The 22,365-nt window shown below is 39.2% G+C and overlaps 1 protein-coding gene and 3 long non-coding RNA genes across 5 annotated transcripts; 2 read left to right on the forward strand and 2 right to left on the reverse strand.

The window, feature by feature from the left end:
• The first annotated feature begins 159 nt into the window (after positions 1-159).
• On the forward strand, positions 160-1,689 carry LOC120474399 (uncharacterized). The gene is made up of 2 exons (XR_005621774.2): positions 160-467; positions 657-1,689. It is a non-coding gene; the product is annotated as an uncharacterized LOC120474399 (long non-coding RNA).
• Positions 1,354-2,817, reverse strand: LOC120474401 (uncharacterized). Its single transcript, XR_005621776.2, has 2 exons — positions 2,676-2,817; positions 1,354-2,584 (listed from the first exon to the last, which is right to left on the reverse strand). It is a non-coding gene; the product is annotated as an uncharacterized LOC120474401 (long non-coding RNA).
• On the forward strand, positions 2,781-12,801 carry LOC120474400 (uncharacterized). 2 transcript variants are annotated; one of them, XR_016169526.1, is made up of 3 exons: positions 2,781-2,799; positions 11,417-11,578; positions 11,768-12,801. It is a non-coding gene; the product is annotated as an uncharacterized LOC120474400 (long non-coding RNA). The 2 variants fall into 2 exon arrangements; XR_005621775.2 differs by lacking the exon at positions 2,781-2,799 and having other exon boundaries at positions 11,282-11,578.
• On the reverse strand, positions 12,458-21,547 carry pfkfb4b (6-phosphofructo-2-kinase/fructose-2,6-biphosphatase 4b). The gene is made up of 14 exons (XM_039664623.2): positions 20,830-21,547; positions 17,600-17,716; positions 17,430-17,526; positions 17,254-17,320; positions 16,856-16,930; positions 16,693-16,749; positions 16,366-16,487; positions 16,062-16,269; positions 15,824-15,970; positions 15,640-15,744; positions 15,430-15,559; positions 15,290-15,352; positions 13,782-13,846; positions 12,458-13,690 (listed from the first exon to the last, which is right to left on the reverse strand). The coding sequence occupies exons 1-14, from the start codon at positions 20,948-20,950 to the stop codon at positions 13,631-13,633; spliced, it is 1,434 nt and encodes a 477-aa protein (XP_039520557.2). The 5' UTR covers positions 20,951-21,547; the 3' UTR covers positions 12,458-13,630.
• Between the last annotated feature and the right edge of the window lie 818 nt (positions 21,548-22,365).

The following is a 22,365-nucleotide window of genomic DNA, read 5'->3' on the forward strand; positions in this document are numbered from 1 at the left end:
GATCTAGAGCCTCCATTTTTGCACTCAGGTCTAAGTCTCATGGCCCTCTATCAGAATACAGAGTTTCAAGAAGATTGGAGAAACTTATTTTTTCGCACAAAAAAAAAAAAAAAAAACGACAGGGGTAACACTGTCGTTTTTTTTTTTTGTTTTTTTTGGTCGAAATTTTGAGTTTCTCTTTTCTTCTTGAAACTCTGGATTCTGATAGAGGGTCATGGGACTTAGACCTAAGTGCAAAAATGGAGGCTCTATGGAAACCAATCGTCACTGGTGAGTTGAGTTTGACCTCTTAAACCTCCATTCAGGAACACAATTTGGACTGGTTTCCTCGTATGAGGGCCATGTCTCTGGTCAGCAGTGATGGAGAAGGTGAGCAGAATGAACTACGCAGTCTACAGGAGAAACTGGAGTCCACAATGAGGTTGGTCTCCAACCTGACCAATCAGCTCACAGAGCTCAAAGAGCAGGTGAGTGTGCGACTTGTTTAATAATGGTATACGAATACAAACTATACATTCTTAGAAAGTTTTTTTTTTTTATAAAAACAAAAAGCCTGTACTACACCTAAATTGTATAAGTTGTCAACTTATGGTGTGATATGTGTATATCTAACTTAATTGTTTTCTTTGAACTCATCCTTGTGTGTCAATCTTAAGATGACTGAGCAGAGGAAACACAAGCAACGGATTGGTCTGCTGGGAAACCCCGCCCACCTAAATATCAACCCACAGCAGCCGGCATGAGAGACGTGGTCTGAGGTCTGACTGACATGATGGACGCAAGACAAGCATATATGTGCTCATAGTGTCACTACCTTAAAAGCATGTTATATTCTCTTAGTATGGACTCTAACATGGTCATAAAGTTATACTTGGATCTGTACAATCAAAGGACTTGAATCATGATATTTTGGCCCCCATTGCTGTATGATGTGGTATATTCATATTTTAAGCACTGACATGATCACAAGAATCTTTGCACTGTGTATAAGTATAGTATTATAGGATGCTTTCACAGAGTGGTTCTCAGAATTATGTCCCTCTGGTTTTCTTCGCACCTTTTTACCAAAATGGATTCAGTTTGTCATTAATGTGTGAAATTTTTGTATATTTTATATATTTATTTTGATATTTCTCTTTTCGAATTTCAATTACTGTGATTGGTTGGCACTGATTAAAATCTGTTTAGACTGATTAAAATCTGTTTAGACAAGTTTCTAGTAAGTAACATGTAACAATGATTGAGACTTGATACCTTACTCCTTTGGACTTTAAAGGTTGGGTTCACTTTATAGGAACATGTCTGCTATGAAGATGCAAAAATAAGTAAATTCAGTAGAACTTGGAGACAATATTACATGACAGAATGATTTAATGAAAAAATGTGACATTGTGCATCAAATTTGAGAACCATGAGCTTCAAGCACATTAGCATATTCAGCCCTACTGATCACAGCGACCTGCAGGACAGAATACGTCACAGATTCACAGAGCTCTTCACATTTAGTTCTCAGAGGTGCTCTTCAAATAATAGATGAAAAAGAAATAATCCTAGTAATAAGCATGACCGTAATTGAGATGAACACTTTAATCACTTAATCTCCTTAAACACTAGACTGTAAAGTAAAGTAAAAAAAAAAAAAATTTAAAGCACAAATCAATTTCAAATATATAGTTGAGATTTAAGAAATAGTTTTGTCAAAAATAGTCAAAGAAAATAAGTATGCTTAATGTGCAAAAATAAAATAGAAATATCACCCACCTATTGTGACAAGACTTAAAATGTAAACATTATATTTTGTTCCTGCAGGAAATGTAACCGAGGTAAGATGTTTGAAAATTCTTGCTACATTTTGAGCATTTTTAAAACACTCGCATCACAAATCTGAAAGGAGCTGAAACATCCCGGTGGTTAACACTGTACAAAGTAAAGTCCATGTGTGTTGATAAATCTGCAGTCATTTGTTTTAAAAAAAGTTAGTATTCTATTTTTATGAATTGCATTTGGTGTTAAATGAAAGCCAAATTACTTAATTGACACTCCAGTGTGTGAATGACTGAGATGTAAAGTATTGCTTAAAGAAATGTGAAGCCAGAACCCAAATCAAAAAACAAAAGCAGTAAACAGTCATTATGTGAAGACACACACCTGCACTGATCATTTAGTCCCACATAACACAAAGCGTTCTAGCAAAAATCTTAAGTAGAAATGTATAGAAACAATACTTGCATCTCATTCAAATCTGTTCTGAACCAGTCTCGAATGCAAGCAGACCTACACACGTGAACGCACACTCACACCCCAACACTAGGGTTAATAAATCAATAACTGGATTCCAGTCACCTATGTGGCAATTGAGAAAAGAGAAAATACAAATGTAAAGGCCTAAAGTTGCTCATCTTCAGGACTCAGAACTGATTTTCCCCCACTGTTCAAACACAAAGAAACCAATAAGAGGAGTCACATAAAAAGGATGGAAGAGCATGATGGAGTGTTGCTGATGAACAGGATGTGATGTCACAGGTCAATAGTGGGCCGGAACAGTGAGAAGAGCCTCTTCTGCCAGACGGGAGATGTCCACATTCTGTCACCGTCAAAAAAGGATTTTTATTTTGGGTTCAAAAACGAACAGAAATAATATTTATACATGTAAAATGACTGTCTGGTTTCCTTACCTCAGGTTTGTCTCTGTGAGTGTTCACTGCTTCTACATTAAGATAGATTGACTCCACTTTACAGCCTAGTGCAGGAGAGAATCTAGGTTACATTAAAGTACATTTCAAGAGGTCATGTTTCCAGGTAATTAAATGAACCCTTCAACAAATAAGACACCAGGGAGAAATGCTCCCTCAGGGATTCTGCAAATTTCTCAACGCGTCTTTAAACTGGTTTCATCAATCACAGCCGTAAAATACTTCATTTAAACTACTCTACTTAAACTACTTAAGGTTGGCTTTACACGTTCTGTTAGTTTTTGCTGTCAGTGCCTCTCATGGAGTCAAGGTCGTCTTAAACGCACAGTAAGCCCATTCATTAAACTATTACACTGCTTCAGAAGAATAGAAATTAAGAAAATCTTTGTCTGAAAACATTTCTCGCTACAGTTTATATTTTGTGTGCCCAGAATTTTAGTTTCTCTGATCTTCTTGAAACTCTGGATTCTGATAGAGGGCCATGAGACTTAGACCTGAGTGCAAAAATGGAGGCTCTAGCCCCTTCCAGAGCTGAGATATCGAAACTCAAAAATTCGGCCCGAAAAAAAAACGAAAGTGGTACCCCTTACGTTTTTTTTTTTTGGGCGAAAAATTAAGTTTCTCCAATCTTCCCAAAACTCTGGATTCTGATAAAGGGCCATGAGACTTAGACCTGAGTGCAAAAATGGAGGCTCTAGCCCCTTCCAGAGCTGAGATATCGAAACTCAAAAATTCGTCCCGAAAAAAAAACGACAGTGGTACCCCTTACGTTTTTTTTTTTGGGCGAAAAATTAAGTTTCTCCAATCTTCCCAAAACTCTGGATTCTGATAGAGGGCCATGAGACTTAGACCTGAGTGCAAAAATGGAGGCTCTAGCCCCTTCCAGAGCTGAGATATCGAAACTCAAAAATTCGTCCCGAAAAAAAAAATGACAGTGGTACCCCTTACGTTTTTTTTTTGGGCGAAAAATTAAGTTTCTCCAATCTTCCCAAAACTCTGGATTCTGATAGAGGGCCATGAGACTTAGACCTGAGTGCAAAAATGGAGACTCTAGCCCCTTCCAGAGCTGAGATTTCGAAACACAAAAATTCGTCCCGAAAAAAAAAACGACAGTGGTACCCCTTACGTTTTTTTTTTTTGGGCGAAAAATTAAGTTTCTCCAATCTTCCCAAAACTCTGGAATCTGATAGAGGGCCATGAGACTTAGACCTGAGTGCAAAAATGGAGGCTCTAGCCCCTTACAGAGCTGTGATATCGAAACTCAAAAATTCGGCCCGAAAAAAAAACGACAGTGGTACCCCTTACGTTTTTTTTTTTGGGGCGAAAAATTAAGTTTCTCCAATCTTCCCAAAACTCTGGATTCTGATAGAGGGCCATGAGACTTAGACCTGAGTGCAAAATGGAGGCTCTAGCCCCTTCCAGAGCTGAGATATCGAAACACAAAAATTCGTCCCGAAAAAAAAACGACAGTGGTACCCCTTACGTTTTTTTTTTTTGGGCGAAAAATTAAGTTTCTCCAATCTTCCAAAAACTCTGGATTCTGATAGAGGGCCATGAGACTTAGACCTGAGTGCAAAAATGGAGGCTCTAGCCCCTTACAGGGCTGAGATATCGAAACACAAAAATTCGTCCCGAAAAAAAAACGACAGTGGTACCCCTTACGTTTTTTTTTTTTGGGCGAAAAATTAAGTTTCTCCAATCTTCCCAAAACTCTGGAATCTGATAGAGGGCCATTAGACTTAGACCTGAGTGCAAAAATGGAGGATCTAGCCCCTTCCAGAGCTGAGATATCGAAACTCAAAAATTCGGCCCGAAAAAAAAAACGACGGTGGTACCCCTTACGTTTTTTTTGGGGGGGGCGAAAAATTAAGTTTCTCCAATCTTCCCAAAACTCTGGAATCTGATAGAGGGCCATGAGACTTAGACCTGAGTGCAAAAATGGAGGCTCTAGCCCCTTCCAGAGCTGAGATATCGAAACTCAAAAATTCGGCCCGGAAAAAAAACGACAGTGGTACCCCTTACGTTTTTTTTTTTGGGGGCGAAAAATTAAGTTTCTCCAATCTTCCCAAAACTCTGGAATCTGATAAAGGGCCATGAGACTTAGACCTGAGTGCAAAAATGGAGGCTCTAGCCCCTTCCAGAGCTGAGATATCGAAACTCAAAAATTCGGCCCGAAAAAAAAACGACAGTGGTACCCCTTACGTTTTTTTTTTGGGTGAAAAATTAAGTTTCTCCAATCTTCCCAAAACTCTAGAATCTGACAGAGGGCCATGAGACTTAGACCTGAGTGCAAAAATGGAGGCTCTAGCCCCTTCCAGAGCTGAGATATCGAAACTCAAAAATTCGGCCCGAAAAAAAACGACAGTGGTACCCCTTAAGTTTTTTTTTTTGGGGCGAAAAATTAAGTTTCTCCAATCTTCCCAAAACTCTGGAATCTGATAAAGGGCCATGAGACTTAGACCTGAGTGCAAAAATGGAGGCTCTAGCCCCTTCCAGAGCTGAGATATCGAAACTCAAAAATTCGGCCCGAAAAAAAAACGACAGTGGTACCCCTTACGTTTTTTTTTTGGGCGAAAAATTAAGTTTCTCCAATCTTCCCAAAACTCTAGAATCTGATAGAGGACCATGAGACTTAGACCTGAGTGCAAAAATGGAGGCTCTAGCCCCTTCCAGAGCTGAGATATCGAAACTCAAAAATTCGTCCCGAAAAAAAAAACGACAGTGGTACCCCTTACGTTTTTTTTTTTTGGGCGAAAAATTAAGTTTCTCCAATCTTCCCAAAACTCTGGAATCTGATAGAGGGCCATGAGACTTAGACCTGAGTGCAAAAATGGAGGCTCTAGCCCCTTCCAGAGCTGAGATATCGAAACTCAAAAATTCGGCCCGAAAAAAAAAAACGACAGTGGTACCCCTTACGTTGTTTTTTTTTGGGGCGAAAAATTACGTTTCTCCAATCTTCCCAAAACTCTGGATTCTGATAGAGGGCCATGAGACTTAGACCTGAGTGCAAAAATGGAGGCTCTAGCCCCTTCCAGAGCTGTGATATCGAAACTCAAAAATTCGGCCCGAAAAAAAAACGACAGGGGTACCCCTTACGTTTTTTTTTTTGGGTGAAAAATTACGTTTCTCCAATCTTCCCAAAACTCTGGATTCTGATAGAGGGCCATGAGACTTAGACCTGAGTGCAAAAATGGAGGCTCTACCGCCTTCCAGAGCTGAGATATCGAAACTCAAAAATTCGGCCCGGAAAAAAAACGACAGTGGTACCCCTTACGTTTTTTTTTTTTGGGCGAAAAATTAAGTTTCTCCAATCTTCCCAAAACTCTGGATTCTGATAGAGGGCCATGAGACTTAGACCTGAGTGCAAAATGGAGGCTCTAGCCCCTTCCAGAGCTGAGATATCGAAACTCAAAAATTCGGCCCGAAAAAAAAACGACAGTGGTACCCCTTACGTTTTTCTTTTTTGGGCGAAAAATTAAGTTTCTCCAATCTTCCCAAAACTCTGGAATCTGATAAAGGGCCATGAGACTTAGACCTGAGTGCAAAAATGGAGGCTCTAGCCCCTTCTAGAGCTGAGATATCGAAACTCAAAAATTCGGCCCGAAAAAAAAACGACAGTGGTACCCCTTACGTTTTTTTTTTGGGGCGAAAAATTAAGTTTCTCCTATCTTCCCAAAACTCTGGAATCTGACAGAGGGCCATGAGACTTAGACCTGAGTGCAAAAATGGAGGCTCTAGCCCCTTCCAGAGCTGAGATATCGAAACTCAAAAATTCGGCCCGAAAAAAAAACGACAGTGGTACCCCTTACGTTTTTTTTTTTGGGCGAAAAATTACGTTTCTCCAATCTTCCCGAAACTCTGGATTCTGATAGAGGGCCATGAGACTTAGACCTGAGTGCAAAAATGGAGGCTCTAGCCCCTTCCAGAGCTGAGATAACGAAACTCAAAAATTCGGCCCGAAAAAAAAACGACAGTGGTACCCCTTACGTTTTTTTTTTGGGCGAAATATTAAGTTTCTCCAATCTTCCCAAAACTCTGGATTCTGATAGAGGGCCATGAGACTTAGACCTGAGTGCAAAAATGGAGGCTCTAGCCCCTTCCAGAGCTGAGATATCGAAACTCAAAAATTCGGCCCGAAAAAAAAACCGACAGTGGTACCCCTTACGTTTTTTTTTTTGGGGCGAAATATTAAGTTTCTCCAATCTTCCCAAAACTCTGGATTCTGATAGAGGGCCACGAGACTTAGACCTGAGTGCAAAAATGGAGGCTCTAGCCCCTTCCAGAGCTGAGATATCGAAACTCAAAAATTCGGCCCGAAAAAAAAAACGGCAGTGGTACCCCTTACGTTTTTTTTTTTTGGGCGAAAAATTAAGTTTCTCCAATCTTCCCAAAACTCTGGATTCTGATAGAGGGCCATGATACTTAGACCTGAGTGCAAAAATGGAGGCTCTAGCCCCTTCCAGAGCTGAGATATCGAAACTCAAAAATTCGGCCCGAAAAAAAAACGACAGTGGTACCCCTTACGTTTTTTTTTTTGGGCGAAAAATTAAGTTTCTCCAATCTTCCCAAAACTCTGGAATCTGATAGAGGGCCATGAGACTTAGACCTGAGTGCAAAAATGGAGGCTCTAGCCCCTTCCAGAGCTGAGATATCGAAACTCAAAAATTCGGCCCGAAAAAAAAACGACAGTGGTACCCCTTACGTTTTTTTTTTTGGGCGAAATATTAAGTTTTTCCAATCTTCCCAAAACTCTGGATTCTGATAGAGGGCCATGAGACTTAGACCTGAGTGCAAAAATGGAGGCTCTAGCCCCTTCCAGAGCTGAGATATCGAAACTCAAAAATTCGGCCCGAAAAAAAAAACCACAGTGGTACCCCTTACGTTTTTTTTTTTTTGGGCGAAAAATTAAGTTTCTCCAATCTTCCCAAAACTCTGGATTCTGATAGAGGGCCATGAGACTTAGACCTGAGTGCAAAAATGGAGGCTCTAGCCCCTTCCAGAGCTGAGATATCGAAACTCAAAAATTCTGCCCGAAAAAAAAACGACAGTGGTACCCCTTACGTTTTTTTTTTTTTGGGCAAAAAATTAAGTTTCTCCAATCTTCCCAAAACTCTGGATTCTGATAGAGGGCCATGAGACTTAGACCTGAGTGCAAAAATGGAGGCTCTAGCCCCTTCCAGAGCTGAGATATCGAAACTCAAAAATTCGGCCCGAAAAAAAAACGACAGTGGTACCCCTTACGTTTTTTTTTTTTGGGCGAAAAATTAAGTTTCTCCAATCTTCCCAAAACTCTGGAATCTGATAGAGGGCCATGAGACTTAGACCTGAGTGCAAAAATGGAGGCTCTAGCCCCTTCCAGAGCTGAGATATCGAAACTCAAAAATTCGGCCCGAAAAAAAAACCACAGTGGTACCCCTTACGTTTTTTTTTTGGGCGAAATATTAAGTTTTTCCAATCTTCCCAAAACTCTGGATTCTGATAGAGGGCCATGAGACTTAGACCTGAGTGCAAAAATGGAGGCTCTAGCCCCTTCCAGAGCTGAGATATCGAAACTCAAAAATTCGGCCCGAAAAAAAAAACGACAGTGGTACCCCTTACGTTTTTTTTTTTTGGGCGAAAAATTAAGTTTCTCCAATCTTCCCAAAACTCTGGATTCTGATAGAGGGCCATGAGACTTAGACCTGAGTGCAAAAATGGAGGCTCTAGCCCCTTCCAGAGCTGAGATATCGAAACTCAAAAATTCGGCCCGAAAAAAAAAAACGACAGTGGTACCCCTTACGTTTTTTTTTTTTGGGCGAAAAATTAAGTTTCTCCAATCTTCCCAAAACTCTGGATTCTGATAGAGGGCCATGAGACTTAGACCTGAGTGCAAAAATGGAGGCTCTAGCCCCTTCCAAAGCTGAGATATCGAAACTCAAAAATTCGGCCCGAAAAAAAAACGACAGTGGTACCCCTTACGTTTTTTTTTTTGGGCGAAAAATTAAGTTTCTCCAATCTTCCCAAAACTCTGGAATCTGATAGAGGGCCATGAGACTTAGATCTGAGTGCAAAAATGGAGGCTCTAGCCCCTTCCAGAGCTGAGATATCGAAACTCAAAAATTCGGCCCGAAAAAAAAAAAAGACAGTGGTACCCCTTACGTTTTTTTTTTTTGGGCGAAATATTAAGTTTCTCCAATCTTCCCAAACCTCTGGATTCTGATAGAGGGCCATGAGACTTAGACCTGAGTGCAAAAATGGAGGCTCTAGCCCCTTCCAGAGCTGAGATATCGAAACTCAAAAATTCGGCCCGAAAAAAAAACGACAGTGGTACCCCTTACGTTTTTTTTTTTTGGGGCGAAAAATTAAGTTTCTCCAATCTTCCCAAAACTCTGGAATCTGATAGAGGGCCATGAGACTTAGACCTGAGTGCAAAAATGGAGGCTCTAGCCCCTTCCAGAGCTGAGATATCGAAACTCAAAAATTCGGCCAAAAAAAAAAACGACAGTGGTACCCCTTACGTTTTTTTTTTTTGGGCGAAAAATTAAGTTTCTCCAATCTTCCCAAAACTCTGGAATCTGATAGAGGGCCATGAGACTTAGACCTGAGTGCAAAAATGGAGGCTCTAGCCCCTTCCAGAGCTGAAATATCGAAACTCAAAAATTCGGCCCGAAAAAAAAACGACAGTGGTACCCCTTACGTTTTTTCTTTTTTGGGCGAAAAATTAAGTTTCTCCAATCTTCCCAAAACTCTGGAATCTGATAAAGGGCCATGAGACTTAGACCTGAGTTCAAAAATGGAGGCTCTAGCCCCTTCCAGAGCTGAGATATCGAAACTCAAAAATTCGGCCCGAAAAAAAAACGACAGTGGTACCCCTTACGTTTTTTTTTTTGGGGGCGAAAAATTAAGTTTCTCCAATCTTCCCAAAACTCTGGAATCTGATAGAGGGCCATGAGACTTAGACCTGAGTGCAAAAATGGAGGCTCTAGCCCCTTCCAGAGCTGAGATATCGAAACTCAAAAATTCGGCCCGAAAAAAAAACGACAGTGGTACCCCTTACGTTTTTTTTGGGGGGGCGAAATATTAAGTTTCTCCAATCTTCCCAAAACTCTGGATTCTGATAGAGGGCCATGAGACTTAGACCTGAGTGCAAAAATGGAGGCTCTAGCCCCTTCCAGAGCTGAGATATCGAAACTCAAAAATTCGGCCCGAAAAAAAAAACGACAGTGGTACCCCTTACGTTTTTTTTTTTTGGGCGAAATATTAAGTTTCTCCAATCTTCCCAAAACTCTGGATTCTGATAGAGGGCCACGAGACTTAGACCTGAGTGCAAAAACAGAGGCTCTAGCCCCTTCCAGAGCTGAAATATCGAAACTCAAAAATTCGGCCCGAAAAAAAACCGACAGTGGTACCCCTTACGGTTTTTTTTGGGGGGCGAAAAATTAAGTTTCTCCAATCTTCCCAAAACTCTGGATTCTGATAGAGGGCCATGAGACTTAGACCTGAGTGCAAAAATGGAGGCTCTAGCCCCTTCCAGAGCTGAGATATCGAAACTCAAAAATTCGTCCCGAAAAAAAAAACGACAGTGGTACCCCTTACGTTTTTTTTTTGGGTGAAAAATTAAGTTTCTCCAATCTTCCCAAAACTCTGGATTCTGATAGAGGGCCATGAGACTTAGACCTGAGGGCAAAAATGGAGGCTCTAGCCCCTTCCAGAGCTGAGATATCGAAACTTAAAAATTCGGCCCGAAAAAAAAAAACGACAGTGGTACCCCTTACGTTTTTTTTTTTTTTTGGGCGAAAAATTACGTTTCTCCAATCTTCCCAAAACTCTGGATTCTTATAGAGGGCCATGAGACTTAGACCTGAGTGCAAAAATGGAGGCTCTAGACCAGTGTTTCCCAACCCTGTTCCTGGCGGCACACCAACACTGCGTGTTTTCTTTGTCTCCCTAATCAAACACACCCGATTCAACTCATCAGCTCATTAACCCACCTGATTATGAGCTGATGGGTTGAATCAGGTGTGTTTGATAAGGGTTACAAAGAATACACGCAGTGTTGGTGTGCCGCCAGGAACAGGGTTGGGAAACACTGCTCTAGACCCTTCCAGAGCTGAGATATTGAGATACCACGTAGCATTTATTCCATTATAAATATCTCAATATCTCAGCTCTGGAAGGATCTAGAGCCTCCATTTTTGCACTCAGGTCTAAGTCTCATGGCCCTCTATCAGAATACAGAGTTTCAAGAAGATTGGAGAAACTTTTTTTTTTGGTCGAAATTTTGAGTTTCTCTTTTCTTCTTGAAACTCTGGATTCTGATAGAGGGTCATGGAACTTAGACCTGAGTGCAAAAATGGAGGCTCTAGACCCTTCCAGAGTAGCATTTATGCCTACCACGTAGCATTTATGCCATTATAAAAATCTCAATATCTCAGCTCTGGAAGGATCTAGAGCCTCCATTTTTGCACTTAGGTCTAAGTCTCATGGCCCTCTATCAGAATACAGTGTTTCAAGAAGATTGGAGAAACTTATTTTTTCGCACAAAAAAAAAAAAAAAAAACGACAGGGGTAACACTGTCGTTTTTTTTTTTTTTTTGGTCGAAATTTTGAGTTTCTCTTTTCTTCTTGAAACTCTGGATTCTGATAGAGGGTCATGGGACTTAGACCTAAGTGCAAAAATGGAGGCTCTATGGAAACCAATCGTCACTGGTGAGTTGAGTTTGACCTCTTAAACCTCCATTCAGGAACACAATTTGGACTGGTTTCCTCGTATGAGGGCCATGTCTCTGGTCAGCAGTGATGGAGAAGGTGAGCAGAATGAACTACGCAGTCTACAGGAGAAACTGGAGTCCACAATGAGGTTGGTCTCCAACCTGACCAATCAGCTCACAGAGCTCAAAGAGCAGGTGAGTGTGCGACTTGTTTAATAATGGTATACGAATACAAACTATACATTCTTAGAAAGTTTTTTTTTTTTATAAAAACAAAAAGCCTGTACTACACCTAAATTGTATAAGTTGTCAACTTATGGTGTGATATGTGTATATCTAACTTAATTGTTTTCTTTGAACTCATCCTTGTGTGTCAATCTTAAGATGACTGAGCAGAGGAAACACAAGCAACGGATTGGTCTGCTGGGAAACCCCGCCCACCTAAATATCAACCCACAGCAGCCGGCATGAGAGACGTGGTCTGAGGTCTGACTGACATGATGGAAGCAAGACAAGCATATATGTGCTCATAGTGTCACTACCTTAAAAGCATGTTATATTCTCTTAGTATGGACTCTAACATGGTCATAAAGTTATACTTGGATCTGTACAATCAAAGGACTTGAATCATGATATTTTGGCCCCCATTGCTGTATGATGTGGTATATTCATATTTTAAGCACTGACATGATCATAAGAATCTTTGCACTGTGTATAAGTATAGTATTATAGGATGCTTTCACAGAGTGGTTCTCAGAATTATGTCCCTCTGGTTTTCTTCGCACCTTTTTACCAAAATGGATTCAGTTTGTCATTAATGTGTGAAATTTTTGTATATTTTATATATTTATTTTGATATTTCTCTTTTCGAATTTCAATTACTGTGATTGGTTGGCACTGATTAAAATCTGTTTAGACTGATTAAAATCTGTTTAGACAAGTTTCTAGTAAGTAACATGTAACAATGATTGAGACTTGATACCTTACTCCTTTGGACTTTAAAGGTTGGGTTCACTTTATAGGAACATGTCTGCTATGAAGATGCAAAAATAAGTAAATTCAGTAGAACTTGGAGACAATATTACATGACAGAATGATTTAATGAAAAAATGTGACATTGTGCATCAAATTTGAGAACCATGAGCTTCAAGCACATTAGCATATTCAGCCCTACTGATCACAGCGACCTGCAGGACAGAATACGTCACAGATTCACAGAGCTCTTCACATTTAGTTCTCAGAGGTGCTCTTCAAATAATAGATGAAAAATAATCCTAGTAATAAGCATGACCGTAATTGAGATGAACACTTTAATCACTTAATCTCCTTAAACACTAGACTGTAAAGTAAAGTAAAAAAAAAAAAATTTAAAGCACAAATCAATTTCAAATATATAGTTGAGATTTAAGAAATAGTTTTGTCAAAAATAGTCAAAGAAAATAAGTATGCTTAATGTGCAAAAATAAAATAGAAATATCACCCACCTATTGTGACAAGACTTAAAATGTAAACATTATATTTTGTTCCTGCAGGAAATGTAACCGAGGTAAGATGTTTGAAAATTCTTGCTACATTTTGAGCATTTTTAAAACGCTCGCATCACAAATCTGAAAGGAGCTGAAACATCCCGGTGGTTAACACTGTACAAAGTAAAGTCCATGTGTGTTGATAAATCTGCAGTCATTTGTTTTAAACAAAGTTAGTATTCTATTTTTATGAATTGCATTTGGTGTTAAATGAAAGCCAAATTACTTAATTGACACTCCAGTGTGTGAATGACTGAGATGTAAAGTATTGCTTAAAGAAATGTGAAGCCAGAACCCAAATCAAAAAACAAAAGCAGTAAACAGTCATTATGTGAAGACACACACCTGCACTGATCATTTAGTCCCACATAACACAAAGCGTTCTAGCAAAAATCTTAAGTAGAAATGTATAGAAACAATACTTGCATCTCATTCAAATCTGTTCTGAACCAGTCTCGAATGCAAGCAGACCTACACACGTGAACGCACACTCACACCCCAACACTAGGGTTAATAAATCAATAACTGGATTCCAGTCACCTATGTGGCAATTGAGAAAAGAGAAAATACAAATGTAAAGGCCTAAAGTTGCTCATCTTCAGGACTCAGAACTGATTTTCCCCCACTGTTCAAACACAAAGAAACCAATAAGAGGAGTCACATAAAAAGGATGGAAGAGCATGATGGAGTGTTGATTATGAACAGGATGTGATGTCACAGGTCAATAGTGGGCCGGAACAGTGAGAAGAGCCTCTTCTGCCAGACGGGAGATGTCCACATTCTGTCACCGTCAAAAAAGGATTTTTATTTTGGGTTCAAAAACGAACAGAAATAATATTTATACATGTAAAATGACTGTCTGGTTTCCTTACCTCAGGTTTGTCTCTGTGAGTGTTCACTGCTTCTACATTAAGATAGATTGACTCCACTTTACAGCCTAGTGCAGGAGAGAATCTAGGTTACATTAAAGTACATTTCAAGAGGTCATGTTTCCAGGTAATTAAATGAACCCTTCAACAAATAAGACACCAGGGAGAAATGCTCCCTCAGGGATTCTGCAAATTTCTCAAGGCGTCTTTAAACTGGTTTCATCAATCACAGCCGTAAAATACTTCATTTAAACTACTCTACTTAAACTACTTAAGGTTGGCTTTACACGTTCTGTTAGTTTTTGCTGTCAGTGCCTCTCATGGAGTCAAGGTCGTCTTAAACGCACAGTAAGCCCATTCATTAAACTATTACACTGCTTCAGAAGAATAGAAATTAAGAAAATCTTTGTCTGAAAACATTTCTCGCTACGGTTTATATTTTGTGTGCCCAGAATGAAACATTTTTAGTTTCTCTGATCTTCTTGAAACTCTGGATTCTGATAGAGGGCCATGAGACTTAGACCTGAGTGCAAAAATGGAGGCTTTAGACCCTTCCAGAGCTGAGATATTGAGATACCACATAACATTTATGCCATTATAAATATCCCAATATCTCAGCTCTGGAAGGGTCTAGAGCCTCCATTTTTGCACTCAGGTCTAAGTCCCATGGCCCTCTAACAGAATCCAGAGTTTCAAGAAGATTGGAGAAACGTATTTTTTCGCACAAAAAAAAAAAAAAAACCGACGGGTAACACTGTCGTTTTTTTTTTTTGGTCGAAATTTTGAGTTTCTCTGATCTTCTTGAAACTCTGGATTCTGATAGAGGGCCATGAGACTTAGACCTGAGTGCAAAAATGGAGGCTCTAGACCCTTCCAGAGTAGCATTTATGCCATTATAAATATCTCAATATCTCAGCTCTGGAAGGGTCTAGAGCCTCCATTTTTGCACTCAGGTCTAAGTCTCATGGCCCTCTATCAGAATCCAGAGTTTCAAGAAGATCAGAGAAACTTATTTTTTCGCACAAAAAAAAAAAAAACGACAGGGGTAAGTAACACTGTGGTTTTTTTTTTTTTTGGTCGAAATTTTTAGTTTCTTTGATCTTCTTGAAACTCTGGATTCTGATAGAGGGTCATGGGACTTAGACCTGAGTGCAAAAATGGAGGCTCTAGACCCTTCCAGAGTAGCATTTATGCCTACCACGTAACATTTATGCCATTATAAATATCTCAATATCTCAGCTCTGGAAGGGTCTAGAGCCTCCATTTTTGCACTCAGGTCTAAGTCCCATGGCCCTCTATCAGAATCCAGAGTTTCAAGAAGATTGGAGAAACTTATTTTTTCGCACAAAAAAAAAAAACGACAGGGGTAACACTGTTTTAACACCGTTTTTTAAACTGAACTACTCCTTTAAGATCATAACCAATCTCAAATTTCCTTTTTGGGTAAATATACAATAACACAATGTTCACATGCACAGTGAATGTCTGTGTGAGAGAGGTGAGTTTCTCACCATAAGCCACAGGAGTAAGCTTCAGGACTGTGTGTAGAGGACATTTCAAATACGGAAGCTCTTCTAGAAGGTAAATAAAACAGTTAAAGATCATGACGATATGAAAATATTTCCTTGACCACATGTTCCCATCTACACACCTGCACTCTTGTCCAAGAAGTAGGCAAGTAGACAACGCATGACAGCCTGATGACAAATAACCAACACATTCTCCTGACGTTCAAGCTCCATAATGACGGGCTCCAATCTCTGGACCAGATCCTCATAAGACTGTAAAGAGAGAGAATGTTACATTTTCTCAGATTTAATTAGGATTTATTTCGGATTGTAAAGCTAGCTCTTCAACACACCTCTCCTTTAGGATAGCGGTACCGATATTTGTCCTGGTCTCTGAGGGCGAACTCCAGAGGGATATTTTCCTGGATCTCCTCATACATCATCTCCTCACATACACCCTGCACACACGCTGAAAGTCACTGATTTGGTACTTTTTCAAATGTGATGACAAAGAAAACATCATCGTATAACACTCACAGCATCAATCTCATTGAGCGCTTTCCATTGTTCGTACGGTACACCCAGCGCTTCAGCGGTCTGAATGGTCCGCTTCATCTGACTCGTCCACACTTTGAGATCCTTTATATTCTGATCCTGAATAAACTTCCCTAGACTCTGAGCAAACTGATACATACAAGAGACAGGAGGAGAGATGGTGAATCCAAATGACCAATCTAGTAGACATTCTTTCACAGACGCATATACCATAGCGCACCTCTTTACCACGGGGCGACAGGCCTGAATCCCCTCCGATGCGACCTTTGACGTTAAGGTCACTCTCTCCATGACGACAGAGGTAGATGGAGCGTGGCGTGATGTGGATGTTCATCAGATAATAAACGATTCTGCTCTGAATGTGGTCGAGCACGCGGTTCACCAAATACCGCTGACCCACGTTCATTATTTTAATGTATGACAACTCTCTGTAAAAAAAACCCAATATTTAAGAAACTGAACACAAACCGCATAAATAAAAAATGTTCTCAGAAAGAGGGAACCAATGAAATTGGATTTCTGACCTGTCTAGGTTTTCATCCAGTGGCTGGTAACTGTTTTCATAGCATTTGATCCTCTTCATAAAGTCCTGGATGGCTTCTTCAGTGTTACGGTCAGTGTAGTCAGGACTTCCCAACTTTACTTGCTGTTCTCAAACACACAAAAAGAAGAGAAATGAATGCTGAGATAATTTGATAAAAAAAAACTACTAATGTATTGAGGACAAATGCTTGTAATGATTATAAATTATTATACAATATTATAAAATATAAAATCATCCAATCACTGATTAAAAATCACAGGAATTTTACAACTTTGAATCATTTGTCAGTATTTAATCACTGCCTTACCACAATGTTCTCTGCAATAACTTTGGGGTCTTCACACAAAGACTCAACAAAAAACACCTAAGTAAAAAACAGAGATTTGACTATGAGTACTAGTGAGTAGCCTTCTATAAAGTAATGCCAAAGGTTTACACATTTCACATGACTGCGCAACATGGTGTTTTACCTTATATCCATTTTGTTCTGCAAATCTCATGATGGTGGCCCTCCGTTCCCTGGTTGTGTTCGTAGCATCAAACACCTGAAAAAAAATCAACACACTTATAAATAAAAACTTTTATTCTCACCAAGGCTGCATTTATTTGATCAAACCCCATAATAATCATAATACTTTAAAAGTAGGTAATTTATTCCTGTGATGAAATCCTTCAGAAATCATACTATGCAAATTTGCTGCTATCAATGTTGATCAAACATTATCAATGTTGTAATACAGATTGATTATTAGAAACAGCATTTATTTGAAATAGAAATCTTAACATTATAGCTTTTTATTTACCGGAATGTGTCCTTGCTGAATAAAATGTATTAATTTCTTTAAAAAAAAAATAATAATCTACTCACAGCAACATGGCCACCCTCAACACTGAGATACTGTCTGACATCATTGAGTGCTGTCGACGCACATTGCCTGAAAAAAAAAAAAAGTAAAATAATATGACTACACAAAATGCAGAACAACAGCAAAAATATAAAAAAAAACAAGCATCCACAAACAAATAAAACATGCTGCATCTTACTTCCTTATCTTCAGTCCTTCCTCATTATCAGGACGAAAGAATTCAAAGCTCTTGTAGATTCTCACACATTCCCTCCTATACTGTCCCACATTGAATTCTGCAACAAAAAAGTTGTAGCAGTAATGTTTCATTTTTCATAAGTATGTGAGTATTGTGCATCATTACCGTACCTTTTGTTGGTACACCAATCCAGTTGAGGTAGCGTGTGAGTTTTTTAGAGATGTAGGTTTTTCCTCTTGCTGGCAAGCCCACCGTCACAATGAGAGTAGGACAGTTGGTCATACAAACTGCCAAGAGACAGAGAACGAGAATACAATGCATCTGTAAATATCAACTGTTCTCTGTACAGCAGAATGGAGAGTGAATTCTGTCTTTGCTTCATTTTCAGTTAGTGTAAAAAATCTGACAGAGCTAACCATTCATACAGAGACTATTGTTGGTCAGGGTAACAGACGTGAAGCATTCAGATTATTGAGAAATAGTCTTTGGAAATATTGGTTTCACTGCCTTCATACTTTTTTCCTTGACCAAATTCAACATGCCAAATTATTTCTGCAGAATTAGATCAATTTATGGCCTGGACTAAATCTTTTGATTTATACAATGTCACAAACTCAAATTCTACCTCTTTTTTAATACATTTGCTTCAATCCTTCTGATACTTATTTTACTTATATGTTATTTTATTTACTGAACTTAAATTTCCTTAAAACTCATGGTTATCAAGCTCCTCTCAATATATGCCGATTTCTCCTGAATCCTCAAAAACTGAGAGATCATGTGCTCGGTGTACTTTATTTTCTGCTGACTTGTTAAATAGGAAACATACTGAGACAGTTGAGCATCAGATTGTGCTGCATGTACAGCTTATTCAACCAGGTTCATGGAGTTCAAAACAAATCTGTTAATTAAATGAAAATCAGCATATAATTAAAGTAAAACCACACAAGGGAAAAACGTCTTTATAAGCAGCCTTCGCTCAGCAAACCTACTCTTTAAAAGGCTATAAACTTCAACCGCTGCACTGTTACTTTTTGCACATTTAAACGCAACAGGCCCCAAGGAATTTAAAGGACATCCCTAAAAGTCAAACACAACCCTGATTTCCCACCCACAGCCACACTGGGCAAGACAGCAGGAGACCAGAAAACACACTTTCCACTATAAAATCATTCCAAAAATACTTCCAAAAGGATCATGATCAAAGCCACACATTGCTGAGATTGCTTTGATTAGAAACCAAGAGTGGTGGAATCTTAAATATTACTAAATATACAATCGCATCCCAGTAGCCAGATCATCATGAGTACCATGATGATAGTTGACCAAACTCAGGGTTACAGGTTTAGTTTCGAGTTGACAAAACCAAACCAATCCAACCAGGCTTTGTTAGTACCATGGTGCTGATCATCAACTTTCTCGGTCAACTCAGGCTTGATCAGATGCTGAGAAAGAGTGAAACTGTGATTTATTTCTCGAGAGAGAAGCAGCGCAATTCACTTATCTCTTCTGCAGAATATTACGAGATTGAAATATATTAAGAATTTAAATAAATTAACACAGCAAGAAGAAAATAGCTGCCTTGAAACAACAACTAAAAGAAAAAAGTATTGCTACATCAATGCAAGTAAAAGTTGTTAAGTTAGTTTAAATACATTTGATTAGAGAATTTAAGCTTACAGTCATTTTATAACTTTATCTATTGAATTTATATTGCCTTTTAGATATTTATTCCTTAAAGGGTTAGTTCACCCAAAAATGAAAATTCTGTCTGTATTTACTCACCCTCATGTTGTTGCAAACCTCTATGTGTTTATTTGTTCTGCTGAACACAAAGGAAGACATTTGGAAGAATGTTTTAATCAAACAGATCTCATTCCCCATTGACTACCATAGTATGTATTTTTTCCTACTATGGTAGTCAATAGGGAATGAGATCTATTTGATTAAAACATTCTTCCAAATATCTTCCTTTGTGTTCAACAGAACAAATAAACACATGGAACAACATGAGGATGAGTAAAAATCATTTGCTATGATGTAACCTTTAGGTGGAGTCACGTTAGTGGAGTGACTTTATCGCATCAGACACATCACTTTGCTCACAGATTGGTCCAAGTTCAGTTTGCAACGTCTTGACCAGGTAAGCCGTGGAGCGTTAGTTACTATGGCGATGAACACTGCTAAAGGCCAAACAACTTTCATGGTGTCTAAAACCCAGCGTTGGCGCAAACTAAAATGTAACATATTTGGCTTGCCACCTAAACCAGTAGCACCTCAATGCAGAACATGAGATCCACGGGGAGGAGTCGGATCACGATCCAAGGGGTGGAGATGGGTAAGATTAGGGTTGGGTTTAGGGATTAGGGGTGGGTTTAGGGATCAGGGGGCGGAGTTGGTTAGGTTTAGGTGTATGTAAGGTGGGAGGAGTTGGATCTGGATCCGACTCCTCCCCATGGATTTCATGTTCCGCAGTGAGGACCATCTCACCTAAACCGGCTTAATTCACGGTATAGGCCCCCACTGCTGTTCCGTGTTCACACTCTGCACACATGGGCCGCGAATGTTGATACACCATTGACCAATCAGAGACAGTCTACAGTCAGAGTTCAGCCAATAGAAAACCAGCAACGCAAAACAATGCACGCGGCCATTGTACCGGTCCGGTGCTAAAAACATGCCCGCGTTGTGTTTGTATCTCACACTCACAGTACAGGATATTCAGCTGATGATGCCGAGTTGATACTGATATATTCAGTAAATAAGCAAACAGAGGGAGGGGCTGCGGTGCGGGGCTGATAGTGATACAGCACTTTAGACTTGTGATGCTTGGACATGTTATTAAACACCCAGGGTTTACGAGACACCGGGAAGAAAATACTGTAGTAGCTAATTATATAGTACTTAGACTGGAGCTTTAAGATAACTTATTGTACTTTATCTAACGTTAACCGGTAGATTTTGGTGCATCCTGATTGCATAATTCCCGTCTTATTATGCTGCGCCTACTTAAATGTATCACTGGGTTTACTTAGTAAGGTGCTTCATATTTAAATGCAAGGCTTAAATGCAAATGCAATGCAACTGGAATACTATTCGAACAAAATAACTGGTAATTCAATCAAGGAGATAAACAGCCACATGTTTTGAGAATTTTTCTAAATACAGAACATGCACCATTACTTCCGCACCAGGAGTATTTTATTACTCAATTCCAGATGGTAACTTGAACATATTCCCACATATTTCCCCAAAACCTAAAATATACATCACATGAGCCCTGCATGGGTAACGTTACTTAAATCAAACGTAAAACAGATGCGCGTATAAGCATGCAAGTATCGTTAATTTAGCGGGAATTTGAAAAAAAAGCTGGTATTTGTCGAAAGCTAACACATACCTTTCTTTTGAAAAATGTGTTTTTCCGGCAACCCGTTCTTGCATGGCATCCATATTTTCCGCAGTGGGTTTTGTGTAAGCTCTCTGGGAATCGCCATGATAATATCTTCATTAGAACTCATCCTGGCTGTGTTATCATGACCAGTTCTTCCGATTCTTCCCACTGATCGCTGTATACCGAGCGGACTGAGGCTGAGCTGCTCACTGTGGGCTCTGGGCTGTGTAACATGTCATATCGGCTGAGCGTTATCAATGACAGACTTTACCGTAATACCAACAAAAAACGCGCAAGTGCAACAAAAAAGTTTCATAATCAGGCAGACTGGATGCATAAACACACAGTCACTACTTTTGGATTAAAAGGAGATCAATGTACGTTTCATCTGATTTTAGAAAAAGTATGAGTTAAAAAAATTAGACGAATAACTTGTAAGACTTGTATTTCATACAACTGGCCAATAATATGAATTAAACGGATTATTCTAAATTGAATACTCAATCGTTTGTTATAAGAACGATAAAAGTCCCCTGACAATTTAACATGATTACTAACATGATTTTTATTTTCGCTGAATAGCGATTCATTGCACGCAAAAAAATAAATAAATAAAATTCAAAAGTTACTAAACTCTACCGTAAACCCACTCAATGATGTGGCCAAACAAACAAAAAAAGGAAAACTGCGTAGGAAGGTAAACAAGAAGTAACCTAAAAGTGATCGCAGAAGTTTGGTGGAAAACAGCTCTGCTGCTGTTCACATGAATTGCTCATGGGTCGTGAATGGTGATGTGTCTTTGTCCAATCAAAGCCCCTCGACAGAAATGAGTCGACCAATAGAAATTTTAAAAACACTGCACGAGGAGGCGTGCGGCATGAGTGCAGTATAGTAGGTAAATATATACAAAACTTGAACATTCTGTTCTCTTTCGCCACCAAATCCGTGAAATAATACTACTGAGAACTTTGCCCCAATATGTACGCAGAAAGTACAGGAGCATCGTTGGAAGCAGACATATGGTGGACAGTAATGTTTTACGGTCTTTCCTGCTGAAAGAAACAGCAAAAGTGAACCTAAACTGGTTAGCTGGTGTTTCAGCCTGGGGTCAACATAGCCATAATGTTAAAACATTGTCTTAAGAACTAGTATGTTCAGCTAGCAGTTAGTTAGGGGTAATCAGTCTTACTGTTCGGTATCAAATAAGACCAATATACATTTTTATGTAACTTTAAAAGTGTATGAATAGTCTCGAAGAAAAAAATTGGACAACTAACTTTGTAAGACTAGACTCTTTAAACTTGGAGTTTATCATAAACTGCTTAACCTGAACTCGCCCCTGGTCACAGCAGGTTAAGCAGCTGGTTTTAGAGGGGAATAAGAATAAGAGCACCTTCCTCTCTTTAAAAGCTGTTTTGTGTGAATAGTTTTGAGAAATGGTGAAGTATCAAGTACAGAAACTGATTTTAGACCATCATAAGCAAAATACATGTTTATGTTATCATAATACATAAACTAAATAAGTTTGTATAGGTTTACTAA

Source organism: Pimephales promelas, chromosome 8 (assembly GCF_988280905.1).
Source record: "Pimephales promelas chromosome 8, fPimPro1.hap1.1, whole genome shotgun sequence".
In the NCBI taxonomy this organism is placed as follows: Eukaryota; Metazoa; Chordata; class Actinopteri; order Cypriniformes; family Leuciscidae; genus Pimephales; species Pimephales promelas.